The following is a 15,034-nucleotide window of genomic DNA, read 5'->3' as shown; positions in this document are numbered from 1 at the left end:
CGCGCTCCAAACCTTCTCAAGCTGTAAACACGCTAACCGAGCACTCAATCTGTCAGTCATGCATTCGCAAAGCAAGAGCAAAGTGATGGAGAGGACAGACGGAAGGAAGGAAAAAGAAAGAAAGAGACTGGCGATCAAGAGAGGGAGGAGAAAATGGTAAATGAAAGACATAAACAAACAGTAGCACAGAGAGAGAAGGAAGAGGAGATGGAATAAAGCTTTGTTCCTAGCTAAGCACATTTGTATATACCTGCCCGCGTTATTGAGCGTCCTCTTATATAATTATATAAAACACTCAACTAACAATACAGTCCAATCTCTTAGATGCATCACGTCAGTATACAATCTCTAAAATTAACTCTCTCAAGGGCACAGCAGCTGCGTCAGTTGGTCAGAGTTTTTCCACCGGCTCTGAGGAACTCTGAGGTTTCGGTCCTACCTGGCAGTTAAAGCTGCTGCGCTCAGAGGCTCGCTGCTGCATGCTGTGTGCCCGCTGGTGCCTGCTTCAGCGGCTGGTGAGCTCCAGGCAGAGCTGGTGCTTTGGCACTCCTCACCGGGCTAAAGCCTCACGCCAAGACAAGCCTTTCAGCACGGCAAACCTGTCCGACTGTGATCTCCAGCCTGTGTGTGTGTGAGTGTTTTTTTTTTTTGAGAACCCTTCATCCACCAATCAGGAGGGAGGTTAGAGCGTCGACATCACTGGATGCGTGGACTGCAGCCTAAGCTCATGTGTTTTGTGTGTGTGTGTATCTAATGAGTGCTCTGTCTGTGTGTGTGGGATGTGCTGTACTGAGCTCCCTCCTCTCTTTCTCCTCTTCTCGCGCCTTCTTGATGTCTCAGCATCCTCCGTAAAGACAACTGATGCACTCTGGGAGATGTAGTGCTAATGCCCAGCACAGGCTTATTCAGCACGCTGTGTGTGGCACGGCACAATATTATCAGTTATTCATAATGGCTCAGACTAATATTTAAAGCTGCGCATGACTGATGTGTAAATATGACTAAAAGCCTTGGGCTGGGGTGACAAAGAAAAGAGAAAATCCTTAACACAGATCTCAGATCAGCATGACTACAAGAGCAGTTCAACTCCCCCTGTGTGTCCGTCTGTTCGGCATGGCCTTTGGCCAGCTCGGCTCTGCCATTGACCAAAATTGCAACCTCTCCATCGCTCCTGCTTGATACTCTTCCTCTCTCTCTCTCTCTCTCTCTCTCTCTTTCTCTGTTTATCTCTCACTCAGAATTTTTATATAGGAAAATTTTAAAAAAAAGCCAGAATGGAAACTCTAAATAATTCCACTGTAAAATCCAGTGTCCAGTCTCTCAGTAAATCTTTGACTAATGGGCAGTCTCCTTTCTTTCAAAGCTTAATTGATAATATTTCACATAGGTCATTATTTTTCATTTGTTTAAAACTCCCATTAGACTAACATGATTTCTGGTTCACTTGCTCCTCTCTCTCTCTCTCTCTCTCTGTCTGTGTGTGGGTTTTACAACCCTTTAGACAATGATTGAAAATTATTATCAAGACACAATTTTACATTATCTGTCTCCATGGTGACTGCACAAACTTCTGTGACCTCTTCGCAATGACATATTCGATTCGACTGAAGCCCAGCCGCAGAGCACGGGTGCAATACAGTGAAGGAAATCAATCGGCAGTCAAACGAGCCCATTCTCTCATGCACACAGAGCATGCACCATGCAGGACACAGATACGGTCAGAATGAACACTCACCCCCTCGCTGCTCGCAGGGCTTTGAACCTGCAGAAGGACACAGAGGGAACACGATCAGCAAATGAAGCTCAGAAGGATTTAAAAAGACAAATTCTCACAATTCTTTTGAATGGGGTGTTTTTATAACAAAAAAAGATTAATGCTTTAAAATAACTCGATCTGGGATTGTGCTTGATGAATCTACTGAGGCTTAACTGAAAGTCAAAAACCCAATACCGTGTGCAATGTGTCAGCAAACGGCTCAGCCATGGAACAAATTGATTACTGTAGAAATAGGAACATGGTGAATCGTGTCATGACCAAAGCTTCCTATTTTCCCCTCTGTACTAAAGATAAAAAAATGACAGATTGCTCACCCTGCATGACACTGTTTTAACCCCCCACCCACCCACCCCACTCCCAATTCACACACACACACACACACCACATCAGCACTCAGGACTCTACATTCAAGCCACAGAACAGATAAAGAAAAGGAAGAATACTGGTATTTAGGACACAGCAACTTTCGGCAATGGCTACATTCAGTCACATATTAATTCAACAATGACAACTTTACTTCACCCCTCAACAAACACACCCTTTATCACTGGTGGGATGAATTAGCCCTGGAAGTGTTTTATTTGACCTCCATATATCTATAGATGTCTATTTTCACCTTTTCTGACATGTTCTTGAGTCCTAGCAGGCTGTGAGTATTAATGATGCATGCAGTCTGAAACACTGCCTCCTACAGGATGTGCAGTGAAGTGAAACTGTTCTCTCTGCTCATGGAAGCTGAGGTGTCTATTACATTTACATTTCTTACGTTTACATTTCGCCCTTATACAGAGTGGCTTACAATTTATCTCAACTGGGCAACTGAGGATTGAGGACCTTGCTCAAGGGCCCGTCAGAACCTGGGATTCGAACTCACAATCTTCCGATCAGTAGTCAATTACGTATTTTAATTAGACCAATCAAAAGCAACATGAAACACAACAGTAGAACCCGGGACAAGGAATCTATAATCCTTCGTGCTACTGATTTGATTTGTACGCCTGAAATACCCTGAAAATATATATATATATAACAAGAACGAAGCTATTGAAGGAAAACTATTTATCTGACCTTGCATTGACCTTGACCTATTTTAGATAGGTTTCAAAATCTGCTGGTGACAATAATAATAATAATCCTTTATAAATGTTATTAGCTATTTATTCTTGAGATGTTGCACCAAAGAGAATTTCATTGCATGGACGAACAAGCCGACAAAACAGAACGCGTCAACTATCTAGTGCAGGAGGCATAAAAATGTCACCTGATTCATTGTAAATTGTGTGTAAATGATTACACTGCTCAGTGTCAGTAACCGCTTTATTCCAGATCCAGAAACGAGGAGAACAGGCACATAAACCCTGCATCGAGTCAAAGTGGCTCCCAGAGGCCATAAGACTCTGGCCTACATGCTGCATCACCATGTCTCTGCCACTTAACACTGCATGGAACCTGATTTCCTTCTCTTCTATAATCAATCTTAAATGCATTATATTAAAACAATATTTTCTGAAACAGGTGATGTCCCAGACATGTACACAGCTCAGGATTCCTGGTTTGATCCTGAGCTTAGGTTACTGGATGGACAGAGTTTTACATGTTCTCTGGGTGTCCTCTGGTGTCCTCCCACCTTCCAATAAAACTGTTTGTAGGTTTGAATAAATGTGTGATTGTGTGTTTGAAGTGACTTCTACTGAATAAATGAATGAATGAATGAATGAACCGGACCTCATTTAAAATGCTAAATGAACTAATCCTTTTTTAAAGAAAAAGTGTCACCTGTGCATTTACACACACAAATGTAACTATAATACAAATACTGAGGATGCTTGCACTTACCGTCTAGTTTACTATGACTGGCTTCCCCACCACACTATAGTCACCCTCCTGTTCTCAGAGACCTGAATACCTGCACCAATACCTGAATTAATACTTACATATGAACTGATCAGGACATAATGAAGAGCTAACCTTAACTACAACGTGAGTCTTATGACTTCATGCATGGGTAAGGACCACCTTAAGTACAACTTAGTACATATATGTATTAATTAGTACATAAAAGTAAACTACATCAAACATACTCCATCTTAGACTAAATCGCCAGGAAATAATCTTATAAATCTCTGGTTTTAAATGCTCATAGATGATAGTATCTGCTAAATGAATAAATGTTACTGTATTTATTGCAGCCTTGTAAGTAAAGAAGCTGAGCCCTGGGTCCTAGTGCCCCACAGCATGTCCTAGTTGATAGATGGATAGATAGATAGATAGATAGATAGATAGATAGATAGATAGATAGATAGATAGATAGATAGATAGATAGATGGATGGATGGATGGATGGATGGACGGACGGACGGACGGACGGACGGACGGACGGACGGACGGACGGACGGACGGACGGACGGACAGACAGACAGACAGACAGATAGATAGATAGATAGATAGATAGATAGATAGATTGATAGATTTGTACTGTGTAATATCGTACTATAATGTGACTGGAAGAGAAATGGACCTGACATTTAACTCATATTATTTCTTATAGAGCATATTTGATTTATTTTAGCCCTGAATGTGTGTTAATAATTAATTAATACTCTATCTATCTATCTATCTATCTATCTATCTATCTATCTATCTATCTATCCATCCATCCATCCATCCATTCATCCATCCATCCATCCATCCAGCCATCTACTAGTATATACTGTAGGGCACTAGTACCCAGGGCTCGGCTTCTTTAATTGGTATGTTCGATGTCGTTTACTTTTACGTATGAATTAATACATTAACTAACAAACGTACTAAGATGTACTTAAGGTGGTCGTTAGCTCTTTATTAGTTCCTGATTTGTTCATGCCTCAACTCATCATTAGTTCTGTACGTGAGTATTAAATTAAGTATTATTGTAGGAATTGTTAAAGAACTTTTCTACAGATTTATTCCTCTGCTTTTTCAGTGCCCCTCTAACACCTTTACAGCTTAAAGGAACCTGAGAGTTGAAGTGAAATAATTAAGCAATAGATGCCTTTGAAGCTTTGAGAAATTCAGAGAAACTTCTATGTTTTAAAGGAGCTACAAGAGATTGTGATTCAGACCAAAATGTCAACTCACACCTCCAGTATCATTACCGTTATATTAGTTTTAACAGCCAGAAAAGGCCAAACTCAAACCCACAGTCATAGAAACAGCAGAAGTATTTTATTTGACGTTATCCGAGACCTAGTATGATTACAAGGTGCAATTTATCTTACCGTGCATGAAGAACCTTCTCTTACCTGGCTATGTTTTCCAGCTTAGTTAAGTAGAACGTTTAAATCCCTACTTCTGAAGTCCTGATTTCCCTACTCCTCTGAGCTGCTATTTCAGTCTGAGAGAAGTTGGCAGGATAGAGAAGGCAAAGAAGACAGATGGTTTGAGAGAGGAGTGCGGGAGGCCATCTATGTCAAAGTAAAAAAAATCCTTCCCTCAACAGAGGTGGAGGTATTTTTCATGCTGCTCTTTCATCCATCCCCAAAATGATCAAGATCTCTTCACAGCTCCACCAAGAAAGCCACGTCTAAGAATCCTCCATGCACTCTCTAACATTCTCTGATCATTACCCCTAATACTTTAACATGCTCTCTTCCTACTCTTCTTCTCTGGGGTTGTTACATCCTAATGACTCTCCCTCACTCTCACCTTCTCCTTGTTCTTTTAGCGAGGCTATCCAGGGAGGGGAGGATCCTTGACCCTGGATGATACAAATTTGTGGACTTCTACCAACTTCACTCAGATGGAAGAAGCTGCTCGGATGAGTAGTGAAATGCTTTGATCTAACTAGAAAGAAGTCAAGGTGACATGACTCAACTTCCAGTTATTCAGACTGAGCAATGAATTATAGCACAGATTCAGCAGCTACACTCAATACTGTTTAAGCGTTTAAAGGTGACTTTTTGTGTGAAATGGATTTTACAGTCAGTCTACTTTTAGTTTCTCCTCCAATGACATTTTGGGCGAAAAATCTAATCAAGTAAATAATCCACCTCTTATGCATTCCATACATCCATGACTATACACCGATCAGGCATAACATTATGAGCACTGAGAGGTGAAGTAAATAACACTAATGATCTCCTCATCATGGCACCTGTTAGTGGGTGGGATATATTAGGCAGCAAGTGACCATTTTGTCCTCAAAGCTGATGTCTAGAAGCAGGAAAAGTGGGCAAGCATAAGGATTTGAGCGAGTTTGATGAGGGCCAAAGGGCTAGACGACCGGATCAGAGCATCTCCAAAAGGCGGACCAACACGATATTAGGCAGGTGGTCATAATGTTTTGCCTGATCTGTGTATTTCTGCCTTTACAATCACTGATGATGACTTTATATACTAGATTAGATGCTAGAGATGAAAATTATCAGTCCAAATGCACATGAAATCACCTGACCATCACTGATAAGTGACATGAGCCCTGTCTGGACATTTCTTTATACAATGTTGTGCATTTCCCTGAGACCTTTGGTAGTTGCAGTTCCAAAAAAACCCACATTAATCTGCATTAAGATTTTAGCAGCAAATAATCTGACATTGAGGCCAAAATAAAACCTTTTAATATCTCTTACAGATGTCTTCTGAACTTAGCCCAGCTAACCCATGTATACCTGCTGCCCCTAAACCAGGAACCAAAGAAAATGGAGACTCAAATGGAGACAGGGTCAAATACACTCAAGTTTCACTATAACACTCATCAACAGGTTTAATTCCTTAGACCAGTTGTGTCCAGGCTTCTGGAAAGAGTCTGTGTGGGTGCAGGTTCCAACCAAGCACGAAACACACCTGAGTCTAGTTAAAGCTAAGATCAACTGATGAAACGGGTGGAATCAGGTGTGTACTTGACTGGAATGAAAAGCTTTTCGCGGATAAGATTGGACACGTCTGCTTTAGAATATCATCCCCTACCCTAGACTCCCATGGTCATGCGAGCGATCAGATCTGGATCTTCTACAATACCAGAAGCTGAACCACCTCCAAACCCCATGGTCAACTAGAAGGACATCCCTGACCAATATCCAGACCACCACCATCTGTTTTTGAATGTCTCTTCATTTTTGTTTTTTTAAACCACATGTGAAATATTTCTGGGTAACTGCTTTTAAACGTATATAGGACTCTGTGCCTGGACCTCTGTCTCTTTAATTACATAAATAAACATCTGCACATGGAAACCTCACAAACTCAACCTAGTTGCTCGTGTTGATGTGATAAAATAAAAGAGGCAGACAAACTGACTGAGTGATCATTAATGAATCATTCATTTCATATTTCTAGCCAGCTGGCTGACAGGGGCTACTCACTACAGACCTCAAAAGCTGTTTTGTTCCATCGGCAACACTTCATTACCAACACGTTTTCATTGTCTACAAACAAACTGCAAGGAAACATGTTGATTTATCTAAAAGCTTTGGTAGTAAATGGACTGTCCTCTTACTGCTCTTGACACGCTCCTGGGCTGCATGGGTATCCCTGCTGAGCAGGAACTGAATTTTTCTGTCGTCACGTGAAAAATTAGGTCTGCGTCTTCCAAGCTCAGATGAAGTGCTTCATGAATTTTATGTATTCAGAGTGGCGTTGAAGCCATGAGAGATTGATAATGGTTAGTACTGGTCCAGGAGTGAAGCAATGCACCTGTTCTTGGCTGTAGTGGTGTAACAATGCAGACAAACCTTCCATCACTCGAACAGATCCTGAGCTGACGACTTACTGTCCATATGTCATAACTACAGCATGAGTACAATATGGCTTCTATCCCCTAAGTAGAACATGGGCTCGTGGGTCTTTCAACGCTTTCGCAATATGCTGTAATTGTTTCAGAAATTGGGCGGGGCTAAACATGTTCACTTGGAGAGCCTTGGCACACGTTAAATCACTGCATGTGGGATTTGACCTTCTTCCAGACCCATGATGTGGGAGAGATTCTGGGAGAGAAACATGAGGCTCTAAGATCAGACCAGGTTCAAGGAAACCTGTTTAAACTTACAGGCTGCCGTTTAATCCAGACACTTGTTTTACACACTCTCGAGCCTGTGCGACATGAAGAAGAGATGTGGATGTGGATGCATGGAGGAAGACAATGCAAAATGATGGCACGTTTGTGTCAGTAGCTCAGTACTGAAATGAACACTGATGATGGAAACGCGTTCTTTTGTTCAAGGCTTTGTTAAAGCTATGCATCACATGCACAGATTTAAAATCCTCCAGAAAAGCAATATTATTATTAGTAGTAGTAATAGTATTAGTATTATTATTACAGTATGGTATTCCTGCGCCCTGTGAAAAGGCAAATTAGACGCGCAAGATGTATGAACGTGTCTTCTTACCGGCGGAAGAAGAGGCTCCATTTGCGCTCCTTGGTCTTTTACGTCCATTCCTTTCGCTTCCTAGCCACGGCTGAATGTGTACTCAGTGTTTGAATATATCTAGTAACAAAAGAGATGTACACACTGATATGGCTTAAGCAGCTGCACATTTACACTGGAAACCATTGGCTAGTCGTCGACCCTCGCTGATTTTTTTTCCGAGAGAGGGTGAGAGAGAGAGAGAGCGCGCGCGCACGCCGTGGCTCCCTTCGCGTGCAATTTGCGCTCGTGTGACGCAGCTCGATTAGCACGTGAGAATTTATATCGAGACGCAACACGTTTAAAGCGGAACGTTTTCACGACCCTGGTTTAGAGAGGCATGGTTTAGTTCGCTAGTTGATGTGCGTTTTTAATGCGTTTTAAAGGTGTACATCATAACTCAACAGATTGCAATTATACAAAAATGAAAGAAACAACTCATGCATTTTATTTGGTGGCCATAAAGACGTGTCTCAAACCATTTTTAGAGATATTCAACTCGTGTCTAATGCTCAAGCAGGAAACCTCACTTTGATTATGGATGTGTTAGTAGGAGATTTGCGGATACACAGATTGCACGGCATGGTGAATCAGCACCACGAATAAAGTGGCACTGGCGCCATCTTGTGGCTCATGTAGCACGTGCAATCCTAGAATACTGTGTGTGCTCGTGTCTTTGGTGCCCAAGCCCCAAATCTGGCCCCAAAAATTTGGACGCACATCCTTGTAAGAATCCTTGTATCCAGAAGGATTGCAATCACCTTTCACTGAAACTAAGAGATCCAAGCCCTGTTCCAGCATGATAATGCTCCTGTGCTCAGAGTGATGTCCATGAAGACATGGTGCTTTAAGGTTTTTACTTTGTCAACATGCCTGTGCCTGACCTCACTGATGCTCTCCAGAAATTAGTGGAAAGACTTCCCAGAGAAGTGGAGGTTGTTATAGGAGAAAAAAAAACAGATGGGACTCCATATTAATGACTTTGGAGCAGGATGCTCCTCAAGCAAATAAAGGTGTCAGTGTCACAGGTTTATATTTTTGGATCTATGTGCCACCAAGATAGAGTTAAACTATTTACTGAAAACTGTCTCAAATCCATAATAACTATGAGATAAATAGTCCATTGCTTAGAAATTGAATGTAGGAAAATGCATTGTCGACCTTGCTATATGATCATATAAACTTTTCCATCAATCCATCCATCCATTTATTTACTGTATCGCTTATCCTACACAGAACCTTAAGTGCAGGCGACTTAGCATAAGGTGAGAAACACCCTGGATCATGTGCTAACCCATCACAGGGCACACACACAACAGACACTTTAAAATGCCAATCAGCCTACACCACATGTTTTTGGACTTGGGGAGGATACTGGAGTACCCACAGAAGCACAGTGAGAGCATGCAGACTCCATGCACACAGGGCAGAGACAGAATCAGCCACCCAACCCTGAAGGTCCGAGCCCACCTAGTCCCCAAATACATTTTATAAATTTCAAAATAAAAATGATATTAATTGCTGTGTAGCAAACAAGGATTATTGTGCCACTACTTATAATCATCGCTATAACAGTATATGATGCTATATTATATTAGTTTGAAAATTGTTCATAGCTTCATAATAGTAAACGTTGCTTTACTGCCTGCATTCTGATTAGGCAAAACAAATTTCGGATAAGCAAAATTATAATTCAGCTCCTCAGACTAAGTAAATCTGTCATCCGTCGTCTTGCTCCATCTAACCCCGTGTCCCTGTGCGTCATTAACTCCAACCTGCCGCTAGATGGCAGTCAAGCTCACCTTATTTAACATCAACGTGCACGGAAATAAAGAAGACTTAAAAAGTCAAATCGACAAGACATTCCGTTTTTAATTCACGTTTAAAGCACATTCAGATTTTTTTTTTTTTTACAATTCATTAATGACCCACTTTAATACTCATTTGGAAAGTAGTTTTTTTTTCTACGCCAGTTAAGGGGAGGACTGCTATAACCTACTACACATTATAGGCTACTTAGTCTGATGGAAGAGAGGGAAATTGTATCCTGCACAATTTGTGGTGGAAAAAAATAGACAATTACAATACTTGGCATCCACAACTGACTGAATATCTTGACTGGATATGTTGAATTTAATTACGTCCATTAAGTACAATTAATATGACTAAATAGCCCATTTAGTAGGATAAAGTAGGCTATGTGTGTGTGTGTATATATATATATATGTATATATGTATATCAATATATATTTTTTGCAAGGGAAGTTGAGTTTAATTACCATGAAACTACTCTGTCTACACTATAGACACTGATTACATTCAATTAATTAACACTGATTTCATTTCATCGGCATTTTCTTTTTTTTAATTATTATTATTATTATTATTATTATTATTTGACATTAGCTCTCTACAAACTATGGCTACAAACGCAAATCAAATGGTGTCATGTTTTTGTACTTTTAAGATCAAGATCATTCTCTCTGACATCCTCCAGCCACACCACCAAAATTAATTAATTAATTAATTAAGCCTTATTAAATGTATATAAACAGTTCATCAGTGTGTTTGTTAATGATTTGATTATATGGCTTAAGGGTACATAAGCGTTTCTGAAATCAAATGGCTTAATGTGCGTGATCAGGATCATTTTCTCTGACACCGACCTCCAATAAATAAATAAATAAATAAATAAATAGGCCTAAAGAAAAATAGAAAGTAAATATGATCCATCCCACATGGTCTCTGGTTTAACTCGGAGAATAAAAAGTGAAGTAGTTCATATTCCGGGCTCCGTCGTGTGCGTTAAGGAGGTCCGTTTTGAGCGGTGAGTGCTCCTCCGAAACCGGCGGCGACATCCTCTTCCTTTTGGCCTGCTCAAAAATCCCCGAGTCGCCTGAATCGACCGATTTCACCGAAGACGGAGTTTCTGTCCATCCCGAATCCGCTGCGTCCTTGTCTTTGCTCACTTCGGAAACTTCTGGTGCTGTGCCGTCCTTCTCCACGTTTCCGTCTTCGGACAGGTACGATCGCTCAAAACTGGTCTCCGTGATCCAGCTGGGCAGACCCGTAGCGCGCGACTCCCAGGCGGCCGGCGTGGCGCAGTAGGCAGGAAGCGCGCGACCAGAGGTTGGGGTAGCGGAAAGCGCCTGACCTTTGACCCCTGCGGCGGCAGGATAGGGCAGCAAAGAGGGCAGGCTGCCAGTCAGATCAGCTGCGTCGTAAGTCGAAGCGGGAAAATCTAATCTGTTATTAAACCATCTGTCCTCGGCTTGCTCCGAGCCCCCCAGGCTGTTAGTGAAAGGGAGCGCGCGCTCCACGCTCCCACCCGGACCCGAATAATGGCCGACGAACTGGTCGTGGAGAAGGGAGCTCGTAGCTGCGTACCTGGCCGGCATCAACTGCGCGCGCTGGGAGTCAGCAGAAGACGGGCTCAGGCGCTCAGTGTCACAGGCCGTATAAATCCTGCACACACACACACACACACACAGGACGTGTTTGGGAAAAATGTCAGCTTCCAGCAAGCTAGCCGTCAGTCTCTCATCAATGTTATGCATGAAAATATGCATTGCCATAGGATGGATGGATGGATGGATGGATGGATAGATAGATAGATAGATAGATAGATAGATAGATAGATAGATAGATAGATAGATAGATAGATAGAATCAAATACATCTTCTTGATTAAAGCAAAGATATATAGTATATATAGTATAGTATGTATTGTTAGAACATATAATCATTTAGGAAAATTAACTATTTCTAATGTCACCTGAACTGTGATATAGGAAAAAGTCAATGTGTAAAAATTTACGCAAACGAAATTTTACTAAATAATAAACAATAATTAAGAATAATTTGGTTTATATCATCATTTTAATTATAGAAATATTTGTGCTAATCAACTAGTGAAAACGATTAATGTCATTGTAAATGTGAACAATTTAAGGATCATTTCGTATCTAAAGGTATGCATGTATATATATGCATCACGTATGTATCCAGCGCGTGAGAAGTAAAAGCAACACAAGTCATGTTGAGCTCATAATAAAAATGACAATACTCACGTGTCATAATTATCCCGAAATCCTTTAGCGAAAGGATTATGATCGATTTTCAGCTGAGTGATCTATAAATAAACAAACAAATAGATAAATAAATAAATACATACATACATACATACATACATACATACATACATACATACATACATACATACATAAATAAAAGAGGGAAAATTTCGTTCAAGAGGAGATCTCCATAAACCTGTATTCCAAAACTACATCCCCTAAACGTACACTGCTATAGTAAATGTCAAAAATAAGCCCAGCCTTATAATAACAGTGTGACGGCAGTGTGTCTTGTGAATGTTTAGGCTATTTGGTGCACCAGTGTGAAGAGTTGTCCTTACATCCGTGTTCTGGTATGCAGTGACCGCTATGAACTGCGTTTCCGGGAAGGTGAACGTGTGAACGCGGTCTGGCCGGCTCGAGTCTTCTGTCCCGTCTTCATTCACTTCGACCAAGTGCACTCGGGGCTGGTACTTATGAAGCGACTGGAGGACGACCATCTTGGCGAAGCATTAAAAAAAAGACAGAAGTGTTAATAAATCCATCATGCATGTTCCTGAGCCACTTGACAAGGCGCCAGAGGTTGACGGCGAGGCTGGAAACCACAAACACGCGCCAATTAGGGCGTAATGCGTGTGCCAAAAAAAGGTTCAGAAACCTTCTCCTATACGCTTAACAACACTAGCAAGGAAAATGGTGCTTATAAATGTTTATGTTAATTTTAAAACTATTTAAGAAAGAAATGAACTTCCAGTCGCACCCAGTTCCGTTAAATTAAATCAGATAATGAAACCTGTGCACGTTTTGTGCATTCACCTGTCCACTGTTGTTGGAAGCTCCTTTGTTGTTTGTTAACTTCAGTTTACCGAACGAAATCTCTTGACGCATCCAGTGCGCTCCTGTGTTTGGAGAGTCCGGGTGCATGTACACTCTATTTCCTACAAATATAAAATATAACTATTAAATACAATTAAAATAAAAATGTATGCTGTGAATATACTGGATTAAAAAAAATAAACATAGTTCATGATGAAGAAGAATTAAGTTCAGTCACAACGGAAAGCTGGAATAATTCTTATACTCTTAATAAAATTCGATGCGTTTATTTAACAAGAGCATTACCTGTTACATTCGTGTCCGCTTTTCCACACGGAACCCACTTTCCTCCCTGAAAACGCCAGTGGTTCGGATCCGCCAAAATAATGTCCACAAAAATATTATAATGAGCCGTCGGGTCAAGTCCAGAAATGTTGAAGCTTAGGAACGGAAACATGCGTCTAGAGGAAAATACCGAGCAAATATTAATTAGGCTATATATTCTAAGACATAAAATATGCAATACAAATACAATAATAATAATAATAATAATAATAATAATAATAATGGTGATGATGATTCCAGTTTAAAAAGATGCCAGCCTTACCTCCCTTGTTTGGTGATGATCATCTCGGTCTGGTGCCGGTGAAATTTGAGCCAGAGCGCGCGGTTGCAGAGATAAACTTGCGCTTTGGCGGCCATGAGTCCCGCGTGCGCCGGGGAGAGCGGGTACAACGCGCCGCTCTGGTACGCCTGACTGTAAGCCTGCGCGTAAGGATAACCGGCGCTCGTGTAGTTCTGTCGAGGCGCACCGGACAGAACTCCGTCGTACGGCCCGTTTGGAATGACGGTGTGATGCGCCACGAAGTGACCCGGATTGGTTATGGAGAAAGGTGGCAGCGCGTGTCCGTGTTGCGCCGCGTATGAGAACATGGTCGCGGAGGACGAGGAGGAGATGGCGTCGGTGGTCGTGCGCGCTCGGCTCGTCTCAGGCGCGTGTCGTTTCTCCGCGTGGCTCCCATCCAAAGTGCGCTGCGCGTCGGACCCAGTGGCGGTGTCGCGCGCGGGCGCGAGCTCGCTCCTCTTGTCTTCGTCGCTGGTCAGCTCGGTGGGGAGTTTTGTTAGAGCCGGGTGGTTCCCTGGGGCGGCGCCGGAGGACGTCGCGGGGTGGTGCTCGGCGAGCAACTCGTCTGGAAAGTCGCTGGCCGCATTTCTGGCCGATGGCGAAGTGCAGTGTTGCAGGTGCATCACGCTGATACTGATCACTCGGCTACTTCAAAGCGAGCCAAAGTTCTTGCTTGTTGTTTTTTTTCCTCGTGATTATAGCGCGCACGTTAATGAAGCGGCAGTGCGCGCGCCTTGCACTGAGCCGGCTGTACCGCGCACAGCTCGACTTATTATAGCAAATTGACGTCGATCCGTGCCCTAATTGGGGAAGTGTGCAAAAGCATCGCGCTGAGATTTGTTTATTTATTTTCTTACTTTCAAAGGCTTGCATATATAATTGCGTGCAAAAGTTTTACAGATTTCAAAGAGTGGAAGAAATACGCAAAGATTAAAACAAATAGCAGCAAAACCCTACATCTACACCTACACACATACAGTACATCACTTACATCAGTATGATAGTTTCAACTAATATTTTCATATACACCTTTTGACCATTCTACTACTTGTGATGAAGGATCATATGGAAAACCTCATTTGGGTTGAATGAAATGCTTGTTTAAATATTTCTAAGTGATTACTCACTGTATCTGAGTGAATATATTGAACATATAATCAATCTTTAAATTGGCAGGCTTATTTCTGGTTTTGGAAACGTTATCAAGGGAAATGAAAAAGACACGTTAAAAATTAGAAATCACATCACTGAAAGAAATCATGCTTTACTGCTCACATGAATTAATATTTGATGTTTAACCTGACTAAGATCAAGGCAGGCTTTTCTGTATTGTATACTGCTTTAACAGATTCTGGTTTGATTTTG

At 41.6% G+C, this 15,034-nt stretch overlaps 2 protein-coding genes across 6 annotated transcripts in view; both read right to left on the bottom strand.

The window, feature by feature from the left end:
* slc4a10a (solute carrier family 4 member 10a) overlaps positions 1-8,394 on the bottom strand; it is a 38,212-nt gene extending 29,818 nt beyond the window's left edge. For 2 of the 5 annotated variants that reach the window (XM_058400965.1, XM_058400960.1), the window contains exons 1-2: positions 8,139-8,393; positions 1,736-1,762 (exon numbers count right to left, since the gene is read on the bottom strand). In XM_058400965.1, the coding sequence (XP_058256948.1) occupies positions 1,736-1,762; positions 8,139-8,186 (75 nt within the window). In that variant the 5' untranslated portion in view covers positions 8,187-8,393. Of the gene's footprint in view, positions 1-439; positions 739-1,735; positions 1,763-8,138 lie in introns of those variants that run through there. The other 3 variants (XM_058400961.1, XM_058400963.1, XM_058400964.1) reach the window with 3 other exon arrangements.
* A 1,744-nt stretch (positions 8,395-10,138) lies between these two features.
* tbr1a (T-box brain transcription factor 1a) lies at positions 10,139-15,011 on the bottom strand. Its single transcript, XM_058400967.1, has 6 exons — positions 13,652-15,011; positions 13,351-13,505; positions 13,045-13,166; positions 12,570-12,728; positions 12,226-12,287; positions 10,139-11,621 (listed from the first exon to the last, which is right to left on the bottom strand). The coding sequence occupies exons 1-6, from the start codon at positions 14,290-14,292 to the stop codon at positions 10,907-10,909; spliced, it is 1,854 nt and encodes a 617-aa protein (XP_058256950.1). The 5' UTR covers positions 14,293-15,011; the 3' UTR covers positions 10,139-10,906.
* Positions 15,012-15,034: the final 23 nt, after the last annotated feature.

Source organism: Hemibagrus wyckioides, linkage group LG10 (genome assembly GCF_019097595.1).
Source record: "Hemibagrus wyckioides isolate EC202008001 linkage group LG10, SWU_Hwy_1.0, whole genome shotgun sequence".
NCBI classification, from domain to species: Eukaryota; Metazoa; Chordata; class Actinopteri; order Siluriformes; family Bagridae; genus Hemibagrus; species Hemibagrus wyckioides.
The sequence above is the reverse complement of the archived record's forward strand: the minus strand, read 5'-3'. Positions and strand labels throughout refer to the sequence as shown.